We start from the raw sequence: 20,898 nt of genomic DNA, 5'->3' as shown, positions 1-20,898 counted from the left end.
AACTATCTTCATAGAATTTGTTTTTGTAAAACAAACTCATTGACATTAAGATTAGTCATTTTCATAATGAGAATGTTTCCAACCAACCCCTTCATTTATCCTTTTATTTTTCAAGTAATTTTGTTTTTTTATTTTAAAATTCATAGATTGAAACGTGAAAAAATAAACTTTAAAATCAAAAAGTAAATTCCTAAAACTTCATAGACCAAATAATGCATAAATTAAAACTTCATGGGAAAAATGGAAGTTTCTTTTACCTTTTGAACAAAGAGCTTTCTCTATTTTTTGTTTCTCTTGCTACTTACTCTTTTAATTTATTATTTGTTTAACCATAACCTTAAATTTATTTCTGTAAAATTTATCTTTAATTAGTGGTTGAAATTTTCTCCAATACTTCACATTCACGAAATGCAAAAAGAATCTATCTCAATAAATAAAACATTCTTAGCATAATATACGAGGATAAAATTATAAAAATAAAAAATAAAAGATTTGATGATAAAATAAAAATAAAATATAGCACTGTTCAATAACACAGTATGGTAAAAAATGATATTATTTTAGTTTGTAGTTGTAATTACTTACTTATATATAGATCCACAAATATATATATATATATATATGTTTCAAAATAATTTTATATTATTTTCTTTATCACCTATATTAATTGCTCATTTGACATTGTGCATGGTATGTTCTGCTTTTAAAATTTCTTTTTGTTTAAGAAAATATTTGTTTAATTGATTTAAAGTTGATATTAAAAATATAAAAAAATATTTTAATATATTTTTAATTAAAAAAAACATTTTAAAAAATCATCATTTTCCAAACACAGACTGTGCGTCTTGTAGCTATTTCATAGCCTTCTCTAGCTTGCACGACGACATGTCTTCAACCCAAGTACAAAGTAAAATCGAAAGGCCTCCTCTGCTTGCTTATTTTGCAGACTTATTGTACTGAGTTAACTATAACTCAGTTCTTGTAGGACTAATAAATTAGTTTCCATGCTTTCTGAAATTATATATTTAATCTTCATATTCTTAAATCCATTTATAATTTAATCCTTTTCATGTTTTTTTTTTTAAGAAATAGCAAAGGAAAAGAAAAGGATAGATAGGTAGAGGAGAAAATAATATATTTTGAGTAAAATACCATTTTATAACATGGTCAGTCAAATGACTATTTTATTCTTTTTTCCTATAAGAACTAATTAATTTGTTTTCAAATAGAAATTAAGTGGTTAGTTCAAGTAGTTTGGTGGTTGGTTTTTTTTAAACAAGGTTTGAATTCAAGATTTATAAATAAAATATATTATTATTAAGAGGGTTTTATTTTTTAATTAGTTGATCCAGCTCGATCAAAACTTTTAAATACCGGAATAAAAAAAAAACAGGGACTTAGTGATAATTTATCCTTGTATATTCTATTAAAATCCTGCTAGTTTCTGTGTTTTAAAAGTACTTTTGAAAAAATTTAAATTTTTTTATTTATTTTTATTTTAAATTAATATTTTTTTGGTGTTTTTAGATTATTTTGATACATTGATGTCAAAAATAATTTTTAAAAAATAAAAATATATTATTTTAATATATTTTTAAATAAATTTTTAAAAAACATAAACACACTCTCAAATACAATAATATCTGAATCAACGAGTAGTGCGAGTAAATGGAGAATCTCCAAGGTGTCATGGAAAAGGATGGACAAGAAGATTTTGGTTTAAAAAATTAAAGGAAAAAAAAAACTCTGACATGTTCTCCGCGGAAAGTAGGGTTGAAGCCTAAAGCCTAAAGGGCATCAGTCCCTAAAGACAGATTTTTGTGTCTGCATTCTAATGGTTTTTTCGGTATTTTTAGATTTTAAAGTATTTTTTATTTATTTTTAAATATCTTTAAACGATAATATTAAAAAATATTATCTTAATATATTTTTAATTAAAAAAATTATATCCCCGTCGAACACAGTTTCCATGTTTCAGTACGCTGCATGTCGGTATGATGATGTGCAGGGCTGGATCACTGTTTAAAAGAAGTGGAAGAGAGTGAGTGCTTTCCGTACCTCCTGCCTCTACGGTGGAGCCGTAGTATTCTAGGGACAACATCTGAATGCTGACCAGGCCTGGGACAGCATTTCTATCCCACTTTTAAAAAAAAATTAAAATTTATTTTTTTACATTATTCTTTTTATTTTTAAATTGTTTTCCTATACTGATTTTTAAAAATATATTTCTAAAAAAAGACTTAAAAAACAACGGTCATCATTACACAGGCGCTCTGAGTACGGCGGCTAAAACCCACTGACATCTAGTGCTCAACTTGAAGATGTACTTTGTGGGTGTGGGCTAGTAGGATCCCAACACCAAGTACGTGCGATTTTTGAGCTTCATTAAAAGTAAAAGAAGTCATATTCGAAAGCGAAGTACGAACATGATGGTGTAAAAGGACTGAGGATTGATGGATAGTTTTAAGCTGCTCAAATTGTTCATGGCAACAGAGGTCACCCATGGCCAGTTCTTTGTAAAATACAGGGTTTCTAAGCTGAGGGAGCAGATGAAGAAATAGGAACACGTTTACATGCCTTGAATTGAGAAACATCAAGGATGCTGCTGCTCTGATTTCTCCATCAATCTGGTTAAACGCTCTTTCCAATCTGAAACCTTCTCTTCTCCGTTGACCGCCTGTTTATAGAATGAAGCAGACAATCAGTTGCTAAAATAAATAAGAGAAGATCGGAAGATAATGGCATGGTCGGAATAAATAAATAAATAAGGATGCAGTAAACAAGCCTTGACTTGTACGGAAGATTCATGAATGGATAGACTAGTTTCATATTTCACCGACCTCGAATGTAAACCCTATTTGAGGGACGACGTCAAGAGCTTCCACACAGATGAAGGCAGCATCCTCTTTGCTAAGACTCCCCTTCTCTGCACTACCCTGTCATCATCAATTTTACACAACTTGTAAGCGTTTTTGCCCAAATCCAGTAAGGGTTTTGATGGGCTAAATTCATGCCAGTGCTTCATCCATAAAAAAAAAAACATCAGGCTACCTCGTTGAAACTAAAATACCTTTTCAAAGCTGAAACCTTGTGTGCCGCCAGGTGTATCTTGCAACATGCCAACTCTGATGATGGTGTAAGGAATTCCCGAGGCTACGAGCGTTGATTCATCTTTCTCAGCCAATTTTCTTGCATTGTTTTTCATGAGAGCTTGTATGCCACCGCTACCTCTATATACAGATAACTGTACCCTTATTAAACCTCAACATTATTGGAAATTATGGTGTTCTCCTAATTAGACCCGGGGAGAAAGAGAGACAGAAAGAGAGATACCTGGGACAAGAGGATTACATGTTTTACACCTTGCAAGTCCCCACCATTAGACAGGAAGCCTTCCTGGTATGGAAAGCCATTTACATGTAGTCAGGGAAGCCCATTACTACGCATACTTTGAAGTATAGAGAGTCATTTACAAGTGATTGCCTTTATTTATCTAATAAAATGTTAATAATTTTACACAGAAGTATATACCAGCTTGTAATGATTTCACTATTAACTTAATTTTCTGAAGAATTTTATCGGCTTGGCTGCCTGTACTGAAAAGACAAATGGTTAAAAGTAAACAACAAGAACGCTAAGATATGAGCGTGCCTGCGTACAAACATATCAGTTCTGTACAAGGATTGAACACCAACTTTCTGTCTCATTCCCACGTGCTCATCCGCTGCGAGTGGGTGACAATTGACATCCCACTGAGATGTGGACTGGCAGTCCAGTTACTTGGCTGCTGGTTTGCACCAATATTTGAACCATTTCAATACTGTATATGGCCTCAATAAAGTAGGAAAAACTATCCAAAACCATATGCCTAGAAGTAGGATTTCAAAGCCAAATTAACTCAAAAAGATTTGACAGGGTGTGCTCTGGAGCGCAACCATCTTGATCAATAGCTTCTTTTGAAACTATTACAGGATATTCATACATTCTCATGAAATTCAAAACGCACTCATCTAGATTGATGCCGACATCATAATCTGCATAGCGAGCCCAGTTGGATTGATGAAGCGCACCTTACACTATGAAGTGCGTGACTAATGTCGGATTCCTGATAAATTTATTTAATGAGCAAAGTGCAGAGATAAGTAAGAGCTCTAATTTGATTGAGGATATGCTCAACACTAAGGTAACAGCTACGATGGTAAATTGCAAATCAATACTATCACAGTCGGCACAGAAACACATAAAGAGAAGAAGTCAGATTTCTATTGGCGAAATTATATTGTCACTGAACAGAAAAATGAGGGAACTAAATGGAGAAAACATAGAATTCCCATAAAAACGTACATTTGGGCAGATAATTGCACGAACACCTCTCAGAGCTTTCTTAAGGAATGGCTTGCTACTTGCATCTCCTGCCATTGACTTTCTCGCAGACAGATACACAAGAACCATGATAAGTCGATAAATGAAATCATCAGCCAGTTAAGAAAGATATATAAATGAACATGAGATTCTCACTGTTTAGCATGCATCTACCTCAACATAAGTTCCAAAAGCTTCCATGGCAGTCCGCTTATCCTTCACCAATGCTTTAACTCGAGCTTTTTTTACAATCAATGACAATATTATCATCTACATAAGCTAGATATCACAAGGCTTAGATTAATGTAATCAACACTTGTTTAACCACATCAGTATTTATGACTGAAGCACACCTGACCAATCTCGCTATCTCCATCTGTGACCAGAACTGCGTCTCTGACTTCATTCTTTTCTGTGTTTGAAAAAGAGACCAGATTTCTTAAAACAAATGAAAAGCAATTGAAATGAAAAAACCATGAAAAGAATCATAAATATAAGCACCCACATATTGCTATAACCAAAGCATTACCTGGCAATTCATCTTCATCTTCCGTATCAGATCCATCTTTTGGCAGAAGATCAGGTGCCCCGTACCATTTCCTTAACTTGGGCCCCCCTGAAATTAAACAAGGAGGCACGGTCATTTCTCAATTATGAATCTGACCACCAAGGAATGCTTCTTGCTCAGACATACATTATGCTGTACCTTCAATGTAATCAAGAATTTGGTCCACGAAGCTTATTTTCTTCTTGGCTGAACAACGAATAAGACCATGACTTTTGGTACGGAATATGAGAGATGGACTCTTAACTTTGCATGGATTCTGAGAAGGGAAAGTGAAAGAAGTTTGGCAAAAAGCAGTTGAAGGAAGAGCTGTGGCCATTTTTGATAGACTATAGAGCTTGTGCTGTTTTCTTGTCCAACCGTTTCCATTCCCGCTTGAAAGTAGTAGATAACACTACAGCATGGCTACATCACAAAACCCTCCTAAAGTTCGAAGGGCCGTACACTTTGCTTCCCAAATCAAGGAATTTGTTAAATATGCCCCCAGGACTCAATTTCCTTTCAACTTTATGGCTATATTTCTTTTCTAAAATTCACTTTTTAAAAAATTATTTTTTAAATTTTTCTGTGTTTGTTTGCTATTAAAAAAGTTGGTCAACAGAAAATACTTTCTAGTTAAAGAAAAATTTGACTTAGTTTTCAGGAAAGTGTTTTCCTATAAAATTTGGGCAGAAAACACTTTTTGAAAATTGTGAAAAATTTAGAAATGTCATGTTGTTTGCTGATTATACAAATTTGATCCTCAAACTTTTGATTGTTATATATATTTTGTTTTTAATATTTATTTTTCAATTTCATCTCTTAAAATTTAATTTATATATTAACTTTGGTCGTCATTTTTATAATTGTTATTTGCTTTTCCCTTATCATTTTTTTATTAAAATTTTTTATGTATCAAATTTGATCCTCATTCTTTTGATTACTACTTATTTTATTTGAAATAATTTATGAAATGTTAATTATTATTATTTTAATTTCTTCATCTTTTATTTATTTTTATTTTTTAAATTTGATCTGTATTATTTTGATTATTATTTATTTTATTTGAAATAATTTATGAAATTATATTTTTTTTTCAATTTCATTCTCAATTTCATTCTCATTCAACTTTTTAATTTATAAGATTTATTCCTCATTATTTTGATAAACTTAAGAAAAATAAATTATTTTCCACCTTATTTTCCATGACATAACAAAACACTGGAAAGTGTTTTCTAATTTATTTTTTATTACACTACCAAACATCAAAAAATAATTTATTTTCTCGGAATTTATTTTTCCAAAATTTACTTTTAAAAAAATATTACTTTTCAGCAAACAAACGAGTAGACAATTAATTTTAATTTCTTAGATATCTGTCTTTCTCAATCAATTAACATAAGGAGACTTCATACTCTTGCGTTGCATTGCATGACATGATATAATCATGATGACCAATGGTAACAATGATTAATGGTTTTTATAAATGGTTATTTAGGTCGTTTGGTATTATAGTTTAATTGTATTTTTAAAAACATTTAAAGTTTTTTTAGCTTTAAATTAATTTTTTTATATTTTTAGATTGTGCTGAAGTTAAAAATAAATTTTAAAAAATAAAAAATTATTATTTTAAATATTTTCAAATAAAAAATATTTTAAAAAAAACATCTACAATAATTTCAAATAAATTCTTAATTTATTTATAAAAAGTTATCGTTTGGGTAAGTTGGGAACATTTTTTATGTTTAAAATATAAAAACCAATCTTTGATTATTTTGTTAGTGTGGTTTAAAATATACTACCATACTTTAAAGTTTAAAATATACTATCAATGATATTTTATTTTCGTACTTATTCAAGCAAGGAATGTAATCTAGAGTTTTAATGGTTAGCTTAATATACCACTAAGATTTCGCATGAAATCATAGTTTTTAAACCCGGTCTGGTGACCGGTCCAATCCAAGATCCAGATTCCGGGTCGTCCAGATCAATTTTTTTAAAAAAAAATTAAAACAACATCGTTTCAGTAAAAAAACAAAAATCAACGAGTTGCAACCGGATTTTTTATCGAGTCTTGCCGAGTCACCGAGTCACCCTGAATTTTTCATTTCCTTAACTTTTTTTAAATTCAATCTGGTTCCAGTCTCGGATTGATCGAATTCTAACTCGACTTGCTAAGCTGAGTTTCAAAACTATAAGCAAACGCACCGGATTAAATTTATAAACAACACGTATCATTTTATTTTTTTTAAAAGACAACATGATGCATGCCTTGGCGTAATTATCTTCAACTTGTTATATTATAGTTATATTAGTGATTTGATAACTATATCATGAAGAGTACTTTCATCACTTTGACTCTTCATAAAACATTCACTAACATTACGGCTAGACACATTAGTTAGTTATTAGTCAATTGATTAGAGACAAATTTTAATTTTAATTTCTACTATAAATAGTTAAATGATTTAATTAGCAAATAAATATTAACTTCACCGGGGAGTCTTTTAGACCTTTTTATTTTCTAAGCACGGTTAAATTACGAGGCAACAAAAATAAAGTTGTTTTTCTATAAGCTTATTTATCTTTTCTTTCATTTTTTTTTTACTCAAGTTGATTTAAAAACAATTAGATTTTTTATAAATAAATATATGGAGTGTCCTACTATTTATATTTTATATTTAATAGTTTTTTTATTGCTATTTATTTTATTTTTTATCTTATTTTATTGATTTTTTCTTTAATTTCGTTCCTAATCACTATATTTTATTAATTTTTTATATCAAATTTTATTTTTATTCTTTTGATATTCTTAAGTTCTTCCACTAATTAAATTTTGTTTCAATTTCATCCCTCATAATTTGATTTTAATTTTTTTCATGTCGAATTTTCCCCTCATTCTTTTTACTTATGTTTATTTAAAAATAATGTTTTATCCTTTAATATTTTTTTATTGAGTCATGGGTTTAAAAGGTTAACATGAGTTGACTTTAGTCTTTTTTAGGTTTTTTTATAAAATTATTTTTTTATTGCATCCTTTTATATTATTTTTTTTTAGAATTGATCTTCATGCTTGTTTTTTTTTTGTTGCTTTTCATTTTATAAGTTATCCAAATTTTATGTTTGTTGTCGTGGAATTGACAAGTTGACTAGGTTAAGCTATTTTTTAGGTTACGCGCATGGATTGGCCAACACACCTAGCTTGCATGCATTTTTTTTTTATCGTATTTTTTATATTTATTAAGCTTGAGACTAGAGATTGGGTCAAGAGAGTTAACTTTAGTTCACAAATTTATTTATTTATTTTTAAAATATCAATACAACATTTTTTTTACTTGAGATTTGTTTCTAATAAATAAAATAATATATCTTATTTAATGACACTTCAATGGATTCAACAAGTAATAAATTCTTGATAAAGTTATGAGAAATATGCTGTATTATTCGTGAGCACACAAGAAATATTTTGTGAAAATAATAAAATATTTCTCAACACTTCAATGGATTCAACAATTAATAATTCTCTCATGAAGCTATTTATATTTTATCATGTAAAGTTTTATTGTGCCCTATTATGAAGGTGTTTGTGGAAGCATTTCTATTATATAAAAAGGCATAATGATGCTCTTAATTGAAATTATTGGGAAAATATATTCATAAGATAATTGACGGGGTTGGAGATACTCCTATTATATAATTAAGGCATAACAATCTTAGGATCGTACGTGGTTTAAAAACCATGTTCTCTAGTTGCAATGTTGCATGTAGGTGATTTTTTTTTCATGCTAGGAGACATTTGTTTTGTAATGGAAAAAAATCGTGCATATAATTAATGGTGTGAAAAATAAAATAATTATAGAATAAGATTATTAGATAATAATGATGATAAGGTGATAGTAATAATAATAAAAAAATAAATTTGGAGATAAAGTAAGAGTTGTAATAGTCCGGCTCAACTTGCCAGATATTGTCCATTTTGGGCCTTACCATCTTCATGGATTTGTTCTTTGCAACCACGCATGGTCCCAAAATGCGTCTAAAGATGTTAGCAACCACCACTACTAATAAGACGCTGACTTTAGATGCTCGCTTCTAATGTGAGATATTATAAAAGTACTGAAAAAATATTATTATAAGTAGAGTAATAAATGATGATAATAATATTAAAAGTGACGAAGATGAAATGATAATTCTAAGATGATATGGTGTAGGTAATAATAGTGGCAATAAAGTAGTGGAGTGATGATAATTGAAACAAAAATTTATTAAATTGAGATATTTTTTATTAAATAATCAAATTTATAAATTAATTATAAAATATTTTATATGAACAGTATTTCTGGAAAAAATAGAAAATTTCTTCTAATTATTTTACTCAAAACAAACCCCATAAAATGAAGAAAAAAAAAGAAAGAGAAAAAAAAAAACAAACCCCATAAATATTTTAAGGCTATATTTGTTTCCTGTAATTCATTTTCCAGGAAACTACTTTCCAAACTTTTCTATGTTTGTTTGCCATTAGAAAAGTTGGTCAACGGAAAACACTTTCCAGTCAAAGAAAAATTTAGTTTGGTTTTCAGGAAATTGTTTTCCTGAAAAATTTGGGCGGAAAACACTTTCCGGAAGTTGTAAAAAATTTAGAAATGTCATATTATTTGCTGATTATATCAAATTTGGTTCTCAAACTTTTGATTGTTATATATATTTTGTTTTGAATATTTATTTTTCAATTTCATCTCTTAAAATTTAATTTTTATATTAACTTTGGTCCTTATTTTTATAATTGTTATTTGCTTTTCCCTTATCATTTTTTTATTGAAATTTTTTATGTATCAAATTTGGTCCTCATTTTTTTGATTGTTACTTATTTTATTTGAAATAATTTATGAAATGTTAATTATTATTATTTTAATTTCTTCATCTTTTATTTTTTTTATTTTTTAGATTTGATCTCTATTATTTATTTTATTTGAGATAATTTATGAAATTATATTTTTTTTCAATATCATTCTCATTTAACTTTTTAATTTGTAAGATTTGTTCCTTATTATTTTAATAAATTTGAGAAAAATAAAATATTAATAAGTTATTTTTCAACTCATTTTCCATGACATAACCAAATACTGGAAAATATTTTCCAACTTATTTTTCATTACAGTACCAAACATCAAAAAATAATTTATTTTTTTAAAATTTACTTCTTCAAAATTTATTTTAAAATAAAACAACTTTCCAGCTAATAAATAAGAGTTTATATAAACAATCTTTCGGATTCCAAGCTTGTATAAATTCCAAATAACAGGAAGTTTGGGATCCAGAAACGTATCAGTGAACACAGCGTACTGGAAAAGCGAGCCATAACAGAAAGCCAAAACCATCTCTCTCTCTCCACTCAAATTTCACTCAAAACTGGTTTTCACATCAACTCAGTGGCACGTAACTGAGTCAACTCGGCCTCTAGCTTCTTTTTCCTTCCTATGGTGAGTTTCAACTCGCTCTCTCCTTTTCCTTTTCATATTTTTTTTTGTTAAGTTTATATGATATTACCTGAGCCTCAAAAGATGCAAATTTGTTTCACAAATTACGCTTGATTTTAACCATCATTTTCAATGATTTTCAATAGAGCTTAGAAATCCTAAATTTGCGCATTGCAATTGAATTTTCTTGCACTAACTAAAAAAAATCAGTTTCTTTTTTCTGAATTTATCTTTGTTTACACTTGATTAAGCTGCAAAGTGCGAAGTTTTTCATGTAAAATTCTGAACTAGGAAAATTACAGTTGGTAAGCCATGAAGTAATTTGGTTTTGATTGATCATGTGGAAATTAGGGATTATTTGGATTTTGATGCAATCTTCTTTAGAAACCTGATTTAGTGTAGTTTTTATGTTTCAGTTCTTTGTGATGGATAAAGTTTAGATTTTTTAGAGGTAAAGAGTTAACTATTTGTTGTGTGTTTTTTGTTTATTGTCTGGAGTTTTCAGTTTGTGTATTTGAGTTGCATGTGCTGGATTTTCCATGGAAACAGTGGTTGAAGTTGAGGGGAATGATGAAGCTAAGCTCAAGGAGTGTGGGATTCGTAACAGTACTTCTTCCTTGTCTTCGCCCAAGCAGATTTCCGACCCAGTTGTATACAAGCTTGTTCGGGTAAATTTCTTGAATATATCTATACTGGGTTCTTGTTTCAGTTGTATAATAGACTTATGGTTATGTATTCGATACTTTTTAGCTATTAGGTTTTCTTTTTATAGCTGTGAAATGAAGACTATTGACAAGGCTTCAATGTTATAGTAAAATTTAAGCAGGCAAATATGGAAATTGGACTTGTTTTGGGCATAAACATAGAATGAGGTTGCTTGTGTTAGTAATTCTGATTCAAACTAGTAGCGAACAGTGAAAAATTGATAGATCTACCTTTTCATCTTGTGCTATGTTGGGTTAGTTCAAATTGATAGAACTACCTTTTCATCCATGTTATGTGGGGTGAGTTCATTTTACTATTAGATGACGCAAATATCAAAATCTCTAGTGTTATTGATCTTTAGGAGTCAAAGAATTTGTTCCATGTAAACTCAGGAATTTGAAACCCTGGTGTTATTTGGATCACTTGGTCATTAGTTAGCTGAAATTTATAACCATCCGAGTATATTCTTGAATGTCCTTCGTAAGAGTTCTGACCACACAATATTGGCAAGTAAATGTAACTCTTGAACATATTATAGTGATGACCTTCTTGATGACATTGTCTGTGCAAGATGCCTACCACCAAGGTTGTACCCTGCTTGTGTAAATTCCAATTTCCTTAAGCATGTAGACCAAGTTGATGATTAATCATTCTTTGGCTTGTTGGCTAGTTTAGTAGTTATAGCTGGCTACCTTATCTAAGCTACTTCTGGGGGTCCCTATTCAGCTGCCTCTCCCGCATGTTTACCTGAACAGTCAAGATCACACTGGTAGAATCGAACTGCATTGGGCATTGGCTCAAGTTCCTAGACTGTTGGTTGGAAAGTGTAGCATGCTTTTGAAGAAGTAAACCAGAAATTCTTTAAGCGATTTGGTGTCCAGTTGCTAATAATTATCAATGGATCTTTCTTTAGTCAATTTCATTTACATCACATATCTATTTATTTTTGTTGTTTTGCTTGGTGTCTCTCACTCTAGCATTTAGTCTTTGCATTCTCAGAACTGAAGGAAAGACATGGAATTTGAAATTTCTGCATCTTCTCCTTTGTAGTTTGTTCAGATGTTCACTTTTCTTTTCTTCTCTATCTTTCCTCTTTTACATCTCTGTGGCTGGTCAATGTCCACTTGCTTTATTTGACTTTCCTCCTCATCTGAGATAAATGTTATTATTGTCACTGGGAATATCAGTAAACAGTGCGAGCGATGTGACCAGGGTGGTCTTCAGTTTACAACTATTTGAAATTCTTGAAATTCAAGTAAAAAACACAGGGCCATCGTCTGGAATATCTTATTATGTAAATTTGTAACTGCTGAAACAATTTATCTGGTAGGTTGTTTCTTTTTAGAAACTTTGGTTCTGTTATTGGAAAAAGATAACAAAATTGATGACCACACTGGTGCTTTATCTTTATATGTGTGATTCATTGTTTCTGCTAGTAGGTTTTAGGTTTATTATGTTGGGAAATGCCCAAGTTGCATGTGGTTAAATTTTTGAAAATCTGAACCTTATACGAATCTGTTCCCCACTCACTCTCTACCTGTCTGCACATACACTTGTTATGCATCACGGTGTTAGGATCCCTCTCCATATCCCACATCCATGCTGTCTATCAGACTATGGTTGAACTCTATATTTGTGAAAGTTGTTTACTCTAGAAAGATGAGCTAATACTTTCTGAATTTTCCACATTGCTAGTGTGAAGACAGGAAACATAACAAGGGCATGCTCATATCTTTCAAGTTCTTTTAGCCTTTTCTTTTGAACTGTCAACCCTACTGCTCATATTTTGATGTTGCAGATTTAAACTCTTGTAATGTTCTGAATGGTTTGCTAAATTGATGTTACCTTCCCAGCTTATTGTCAACATTGTTCTGTCTTTTCATTACGTTGATGTTAATTTGAAACTGTGGTTATTGTATCAAGGAGTTATTGAGTTTTATTGATCTCCGATCATGGTAACTCACCTGCTAAATCATTTAGGAGGATATTGTGATTTCTTCCTTTAGTAATCAGTAATGAATTTAACTAGAAGCGATATGCATTAACTTTTATTCCTGGAAGCCAGACCTCTGTCTGACCAAATATGTGTTGGCCTCAAATTTCTTTTTTCATTATTTATATCTCAAGTTGCTTTCTTCATTGAAGTTATTATTATGAACTTGTGATGGTTGATGTCCCTATCAAATTTGCAGCTGGAAGGAGATGGGAGAATAGTACCTGCAACAGATGATGAATTAATGGAGGTAGAGAGTCTGCTTATAGATGACAAATGTGAAATGCATATCTATGCAGACCCTGGGCAGACTGTAGGGTGCATTTCCAATGAAGGATCTTCCTCTGGGATAGCCCAATTAGAAAGCCTGGAAGGTTTTGTTTTTGTTACTAGTGCTACTTTATAGTTGATATTATATTTCCAGTTCCAAATTTAAGGTCAAACAGAGTTTTGTATGTAGATTCACCAGAGTTCATGCATACTGTGTCATACATGGGCTAATGTTTTTGGGTGTCTCTGTTTTCAAATCCTTCATTTGTCAGAATCCTTTTTCCTTCTTTGGTTTTCTCTTCTGGGTTGTGTTATCTTTATCCGTCCAAATAATCTGAGCTAACCATCTTAACTCTCTTTAACCATAAACCTTCCTTCTAGAATCATCAAATCTTCAAAATCAACTATTAGTTATATTATCTACAGGAAAACAGTTATTTGAGCTTAATTTTTGTTCTCTAATAGAGTACATTGTTGTATGGCCTCTTCCAGTTCATTCAAGATTCAAGATCTGGTGTGCCTTTCAGTTTGTTCTGTGTCGTCATCTTGGCTGATCAAATAATTTTTTCTACCTTAAATTTAGGTTCTGTTTTATTTTACTTTCTGCCTGTTTCTCCTCTGCATATCTGAATGAACAATATATGCCAGGTTTGTTGCAATCTAGGAACAAAGAAGCTGATCCAGATAAATTGAATGCAAGGCTTGAGGTATGTCCGCTTCTTTTTATTTTAGATGTTAGCACTTCCACTTCACCAAATGCTACTGCTTCGGTAATGAATCTATTTCTCTCAGGTACCTGATAATTGGTGGCACCATGCTGTAATATTTTGTAATGTAGAGTCTCAATTGTTGAAATTAGTCAAGTCATCATTCTTGTATTCCACTTTTGAAGAAATATCATTATTGCTAATGTAGGAGGAAACTTTTAGTTCTCCGGAGATCATTTGTGCAAAAATTTAAGGCTTTCTTTTCCTACTGTTTTTCCCAATCATCTTTTCGTTTGTTTACATGTCATATGGGGCACATGGTTTTTAAGTTGAGGTCACCATTCTAGTGATGTAGGCTGTAAGACTTCAGTGTTGTCTTTACTGTTCAATTCTTGTCAAATGGTTCTAGGTTAACTCAAAATCAACCTGTGACAACCCTTGTATTTGTGTTAGATTTATAGGTCTGTGATCAAAGGTGTAAACCACAAGGATCTACTTAAATAGTAAAATTCACTCTCTGATATATAGCCTGGGTGAGAAAATCTGCAGTGGGCCCGGGAGTTTAGAATACACTACATACTTTTAGGCAAGCCAGTGATATTGTCAGGTATCCATTTGTGTACCATTTGTATAAACTCTTCCAGCAGTTGGCTTCCATCCTGTTCTTTATTTTCCTTATTTTTAATTTTTTATATCTTCTTCTTTTCCTTTTCTGGCTGTTTTCTGCTTGTACAATTTTCTTGACATTAATTTGAACCATTGATGTCTTGGACCGTCTCAGCCTTCAAAATCTCTTCTAGTACATCAAGGAGATGTTGCAAAAGGTGAAAGAGGAACAGAGGCTCCGCTTAGCATGCGGATCTCCTTATTGTTCTTCTGCTTATTTGATTGTAGACAGCCAGTGTTGTGATCAGCATGATAAATTGCTCCATATTGATGCGAAGCTCCAATGTGAAATTCCCTTGCAGGAAACTGTCCCTTCTCTGGCACCAAGTTTGAGTGAAAGCCATTTTAATCAATCTGGGAGTTTTGGGGAGTGCTCTCATTCTTCAGATAAACTGGTAGCTGGTGGGTCAACTTTGTCTGTTGTTACTACAAAACCTGATTTTTCCAAGTTGAAGGGGGAAATATGCCTGGACAATCTATCAATAAAAGAACTCCATGAAACTTTTAAAGCAACATTTGGCCGAGAAACTACTGTCAAGGATAAGCAATGGCTTAAGAGAAGGATTTCCATGGGATTGACAAATTCTTGTGATGTTTCAGTGACTTCTTTTATAATTAAAGATAACAAATTGGTTAAGAAAGGGAATGGAGAAATCTCTAACTGTATGGATGGTTCCTATGCTGAGGACCCACCAATTGGCAATCAGAAAGACTTACCAACTAGCCTTGTTAGCCAATTGGATTATCATCAAGTTGTACCTGAAAAAAGACTGGAAAATCCCAACTTAGATGACAATTCTGGAAGTGATGATCATCAAACAGAACAGAGAGCTGCTAAAAGAGCTCGGAAGCCCACAAAGCGATATATCGAAGAACTTTCAGAAGTGGAGTCCAAAGAGTCTAATGGAAGGTTAATGAATTTGGCTAAAAATTCTGGACATGGACTGATATCCCTAAAATCTCATGTTAGGCTGGTTAGAAATGTCCCTTTAGGTGGGAGAACTGTTGTTACAAGGCTGGATTCTCTTGGAGGATATGGGATTCAGGTTCCATGTGTTTCTCGGGTTCGAAGAAGCCGTCCAAGGAAAAATTTCATGGCTCTTTTGGTATGTATAATATGCATGTGATTAGATAATGTTTTTTAACTTGTTTATTGTTGTGTATACTGTCTTCATGAGATGATGGTTCTTGATTTTCTTTGGTTCCTGCTAGAACTACTTGCTGCTTTTTAATTGAAGTTTCTCTGAACTTAAAGCTTATATTTGTGGAGTTGGAGTTGCAATTGCTTCCCCTTCCTATTCTTTCATATGTTCGATTGGGGTGTCTAAATCAAATTCTGATTTAGCTAAGTATTTTCAATTTGACTGATGGTGACAGCATCTAAGTTGAGCAAGTGCCTGGGAATGGTTTCTAGCATGCTGTCAGAACTATAACTGTTATTTTTTTCTTGCCTTTACCGTCTCTGAAGCAATGTGAATCTCTGTGCACATACACAAGAGCTTGCATGTTTTTGGGTTAATATCATCTTGCTTGTCAATCTGCTATCACCTTTATTTCAACTAATTTTATTTATTATTTTTTTTTCAACATGAATGCAACCGTGGTTTAATGTGAATGGCTTTCTGTAGAAATTCAATCCAAGTGGCATGGGCATGGAAGCTACGGTAAAGAAAGCCCTTGGTGATCATAGTTTTCCACCAGATGATGGGAAGGAGAGCAGAGTCTTGAAAGCCAGCTCTACCCCTGAACATGTTCATCATCAGGTAAGGACAATTAAAACCTGTCATGCAAATTCAAGTAATATTGTAATAATTAAGGAAACATGAGGTATGAGTGGTATCCATTGGTGATATATAATGAGAGAGGGATTGGTTTCTAGCATGGTGTCAGAACTATAACCATTATTTTTTTCTTGCCTTTACCATCTCTTAAGCAATGTGAATCTCTGTGCACGTACACAAGTGCTTGCATGTTTTTGGGTTAATATCATTGTTGCTTTTCAATCTGCTATCACCTTTATTTCAACTAATTTTATTTGTTTGTTTGTATTTCAACATGAATGCAACCATGGTTTAACGTGAATGGCATTCTGTAGAAATTCAATCCAAGTGGCATGGGCATGGAAGCTACGTTGGTAAAGAAAGCCCTTGGTGATCATAGTTTTCCACTAGATGATGGGAAGGAAAGCAGAGTCTTGAAAGCCAGCTCTACCCCTGAACATGTTCATCATCAGGTAAGAACAATTAAAATTTGTCATGCAAATTTAAATAATATTGTAATAATTAAGGAAACATGAGGAAGAAGTGGTATCCATTGGTGATATATAACGAGAGAGGGATGAAGGGGCTTTATAATACTCTTTAAGACCTAGTGGTTGTGTCAATAGAGAGATGCCTGCCACTGCCCCTTCTAGACTTAAAGAGGTGAGCGACATTAAAAAGGCGTGGATCTTGTTGCGGTAATAAATTTCTGGTTCTACAAACTGGATTGGAACAGAATTAGCTTGGAATGCAATTTTCATGTGCTATGTCAATATTTTGGATAGATGAACGCTGTCAGTCAAATGAGTGACATGCTGCTGGATTGCTTGTTTGTCACTATGCTTTGGTTCTAGTGTTTTGCATTCATACTAGACAACTGAAATCCATGTTGGTTTGCTATATCATAAGAGAAAGATAATGCCATAACTTTTATGTTTGTGGACCAATTCCATGGTAGTTATATTGCTGATTGGTACCTGTTTTATTACCCAGTTTATAGGTGTGCCAGAGAAAGATAAGCAGTTCTCAGTGATGAGTGCGATTGGCTTGGGACATAACACAGAGCTGAAATGCATTAATTCATCTAGGGATTCAGATGACAATGTAGTTACTGTTCCTACACCTAAAGGTGGAATTAGAAGGAAACATCATCGAGCTTGGACTCTCTCTGAGGTGATGAAGCTGGTTGAGGGTGTCTCTAGGTATGGAGCTGGAAGGTGGTCTGAGATCAAACGACTTGCATTTGCATCCTATTCATACCGCACCTCTGTTGATCTCAAGGTATCTCCTTGGTTCTTTGGTCCATGTTTTTGTATTTCCATACAAATACATCTCCACCAAGAATTCTTGGTACCCTTTCAATTTCAGCAAGTGTTTTCTTTAGATGCAGTTCTGTATATTTTTTTACTGAAAGGATTTAATGTCCAGGACAAGTGGAGGAATCTGCTGAAAGCCAGCTTGGCGCCTCAAGATAACGGAGTAAGAAATCGCTCCTAACCCCCTCCAATGCAGGACTTGTTGCTTAATGTTGATTTGCGCTCCACGTCCTCTTGAGAATCGTGATTATTGATTTCATCTTTGAAAAAAATAAAATGGTGTTATTGATTGTGTTTGCATGGACTTTAATGCTTTTGGTTTTCTGTGGTTAACAATATAGATGAATTCCCGGAAAAGTACTGGTGCAATGCCCATTCCTGCTCCAATTTTGTTAAAAGTGAGAGAGCTCGCGGAGATGCAAGCACAGGTTCTGCCAAATCTTAGCTCGACCAAGATTGCTGGGAGCACTAGAAAAAATGTACATGAAAAACAAACGGGGTTCTTGTAGCTTTGTATCTACTAGATTTCAGTTGTACAAATTGCTGATAACCCATGATGCCAGTTTGGACTCCAGTGGACTTCTTCTACCGTGGGGTTTGTGTAGCTACTAACTATTACAGTCACAGTTTAGAAACACCTTCGATTTTAGACCCCTTTTAGTTAAAAATAGTTCGCCATAAGCTTTCATGTAACTATAGATAAGTGTTATCTTGTGAGCAGAAATAATAGACACTGAAGGTTTTATTCAGGATGTTCCTTTCACAAAATGCACATGATCTCCTCGTGCAATGCAAGTTCCTCTGAAGCTTTATATTTGTGCATGGCAGCAGCACTCGTTGCTCGGACTTCTGTTGTGTCGTTGCCTTCAATGCTTGAAATTCTTTTGTATTTGTAAATGTATACTTGGCAGCAAATGGAAAGGGGGCTGATAAAATACTGAAACCAGGAACTTTATTACTCTAACAATTTTCAAGTAGGACCCGAATCGGATAGAAATTTTAATGGTGGAATGCAAGTCGCCTATATTTGCCAAAGCCATATTATTGAATGTCACTTTTACAGTGGAGGTTTCATGCTCGGATTTTTATTTGTCAAAGCAAAGGAGATCTCTATTTAGTAATCCAATTCATTTGCATTAGGCTTCCGTGTTATGTTGCAAATTTAAATCAGGAATTGCTCACGACAAAGCAAAAGGAGATTTTACCCAGTTGCCTGTTGCAATTGTTTTTTCCACCATGTTTTGAGAGGAAAACCACCTTTTCTTTTCTGTGAAGAGGAATCTGTTAAGAATATAGCAAACCAACTCTCTCTTCCTTGTTGTTTTTCAAGGAGTTTTTATAAATAAAATGAACTTTTGATAAAAAAAGAAAACTTTAAAAACTTCTAAATTAACCATGCATTTTCTCCATGTTTTACATTTTATTTCAGGGAATTAGATCACAAAAGGATAAAAAAAAAAAAAAATAAGAACAAATTTTAAAAAGGATGAAATTTTTTTTGTTGAGAGTAGCTTCATTCTTCATACCAACAAAAAAATCTTAATTCTTTTCGTTGTTTAGTTAATGTGCTGCAAGGAAAAAAAATTAATCAACTAAATTAGCTGTAAATGTGCCGTTGAAAACAAAAATCATTAATATACATGGAGGTTTAGCATGTAATAAATATTCGTCTATATAAAAAATACATTAAACAATCCAAACTGTTATAAAATATAAAATTATAAATATTAAATGCACATTAAAATCTCTTGAATTTCATGACTCTTGGATTTAATCTCTTGGTTTTTCATGACTCCTGGGTTTCCTAGTATCATTTAATGTTCTCATTTCCTTTTCTTATACTTGCCATAATCTTTATAAAGAAATAAAAGCTGAATATCTCATAATAAAAGATTCTTTTATTCTGCGGTAAAATCTAAAAGAAAGATATGACCACCAAAAGTTTATCATACTTCTTCAAACTTGTTATGATTGGTTACACATGAGATTGCAAGATTTTAAATTGGTTAATGAATATAGTTATTATTTTTTTAAATTACCTCACAGTTGGAACTGTGTGGTGAAAATATCACAGAAGACCAAATGTTAGAAAAAACATTCTCCACTTTTCATGCGAATATTGTCTTACAGCAACAATATAGACAATGTAATTTCAAGAGATATTTAGAACTAATTTCATGTATTCTCGTGGTTGAACAAATCATGAACTTTTGATGAAAAATCATCAATGTCATCCCACATGTTCTAAACTATTCCCTAAAATGAATGGAACCTTTATCTAAAAGACAAGAAAGAATATGATAGAATTCTTGAGGATAATTAATATTTTTTATTTTTATTATGATATTTTTATTGTATTTTCAATAAACAATATCAATTTTATTTTAGTTAAATAATAAAATTTAATTATATTTGAAATAGAGCATGACTTTTCATGATAAAAATTTATATCTGGCAGACTATTCAACAACACGCACAATTCTCAAGGAAAAGAAATACTTTGAATATTTAACATTAATCAAAACTAATGTCACTATAATATCAGGTCCAACAAACATGATTAAAGGTTCTGGAAGAGCTAATATTTTGTTACCAAATAACACAAAACTAGGCATCAGAGATGCATTATATTCACTTGGGTCTAGAAGAAATTTACTCAATTTTAATGATACATGTGCTAATGGTTATTATATTGAAATAATAGATGAAGATAGAAAAGAATATCTTTATATTATTTCATGTATTTCAGGTCAGGAGCTTATACTCGAAAAATTGCATGCTTTCTTTTCTGAAATTTATGATATGATCATGAAATTTATTGAAACAAATGTTGCGGTACATCAAAAGTGCTCCAACCCAAAAATATTTATGCTTTGGTATTATCGACTTGGACATCCGGGATAATAATGATGCGATAGATTATTAAGAATTCACATGGACATCCTTTAAAGAACCTGAAGATTTTTTTACCAAATGAAAATTCATGCGCTGCATGTTCTCAAGTAAATTAATTACCAAACCATCTCCATTAATGGTTGTTATAGAATCACCATCTTTTCTCGAAAGAATTCAAGGAGATATATGTGGACTTATTCATC

General features: G+C 32.0%; 2 protein-coding genes across 9 annotated transcripts; one reads left to right on the top strand and one right to left on the bottom strand.

Moving 5' to 3' along the window:
* Positions 1-2,430: 2,430 nt before the first annotated feature.
* LOC7478356 (uncharacterized protein At5g02240) lies at positions 2,431-5,308 on the bottom strand. Its single transcript, XM_024597080.2, has 9 exons — positions 5,069-5,308; positions 4,892-4,978; positions 4,716-4,774; positions 4,537-4,632; positions 4,345-4,422; positions 3,334-3,396; positions 3,071-3,244; positions 2,841-2,936; positions 2,431-2,677 (listed from the first exon to the last, which is right to left on the bottom strand). The coding sequence occupies exons 1-9, from the start codon at positions 5,244-5,246 to the stop codon at positions 2,594-2,596; spliced, it is 915 nt and encodes a 304-aa protein (XP_024452848.1). The 5' UTR covers positions 5,247-5,308; the 3' UTR covers positions 2,431-2,593.
* A 4,902-nt stretch (positions 5,309-10,210) lies between these two features.
* LOC7475702 (uncharacterized) lies at positions 10,211-18,549 on the top strand. Of its 8 annotated transcripts, XM_024597835.2 has the most exons (11): positions 10,211-10,386; positions 10,800-10,834; positions 10,933-11,051; positions 13,281-13,455; positions 14,000-14,058; positions 15,027-15,830; positions 16,353-16,487; positions 16,820-16,957; positions 17,478-17,765; positions 17,913-17,963; positions 18,142-18,549. In XM_024597835.2, exons 4-11 carry the CDS (start codon positions 13,326-13,328, stop codon positions 18,307-18,309), a joined length of 1,773 nt encoding a protein of 590 aa, XP_024453603.1. In that variant the 5' UTR covers positions 10,211-10,386; positions 10,800-10,834; positions 10,933-11,051; positions 13,281-13,325; the 3' UTR covers positions 18,310-18,549. The 8 variants fall into 8 exon arrangements, with proteins under 8 accessions (XP_024453603.1, XP_024453602.1, XP_024453597.1 ...); XM_024597834.2 differs by lacking the exon at positions 10,800-10,834; XM_024597829.2 differs by lacking the exon at positions 10,800-10,834 and having other exon boundaries at positions 10,889-11,051.
* Positions 18,550-20,898: the final 2,349 nt, after the last annotated feature.

The sequence above is a fragment of the Populus trichocarpa genome, chromosome 3, assembly GCF_000002775.5.
Source record: "Populus trichocarpa isolate Nisqually-1 chromosome 3, P.trichocarpa_v4.1, whole genome shotgun sequence".
Taxonomy (NCBI): domain Eukaryota; kingdom Viridiplantae; phylum Streptophyta; class Magnoliopsida; order Malpighiales; family Salicaceae; genus Populus; species Populus trichocarpa.
Note: the sequence above shows the minus strand (reverse complement) of the source record. Positions and strands in the feature narration are given on the sequence as shown.

Bases quoted from the DNA above. Each gene is read 5' to 3' on its own strand.
- LOC7478356 (XM_024597080.2), bottom strand. From the start codon at position 5,246: ATGGCCACAGCTCTTCCTTCAACTGCTTTTTGCCAAACTTCTTTCACT. The intron at 4,633-4,715 runs GTGTGCTTCAGT...TAGCTTATGTAG, and splicing joins GAGATAGCGAGATTGGTCAG to ATGATAATATTGTCATTGAT. The intron at 2,937-3,070 runs GTATTTTAGTTT...TGATGATGACAG, and splicing joins AAGGTTTCAGCTTTGAAAAG to GGTAGTGCAGAGAAGGGGAG.
- LOC7475702 (XM_024597829.2), top strand. From the start codon at position 10,923: ATGGAAACAGTGGTTGAAGTTGAGGGGAATGATGAAGCTAAGCTCAAG. The intron at 11,052-13,280 runs GTAAATTTCTTG...TCAAATTTGCAG, and splicing joins TTGTATACAAGCTTGTTCGG to CTGGAAGGAGATGGGAGAAT. The intron at 17,964-18,141 runs GTAAGAAATCGC...TTAACAATATAG, and splicing joins TGGCGCCTCAAGATAACGGA to ATGAATTCCCGGAAAAGTAC.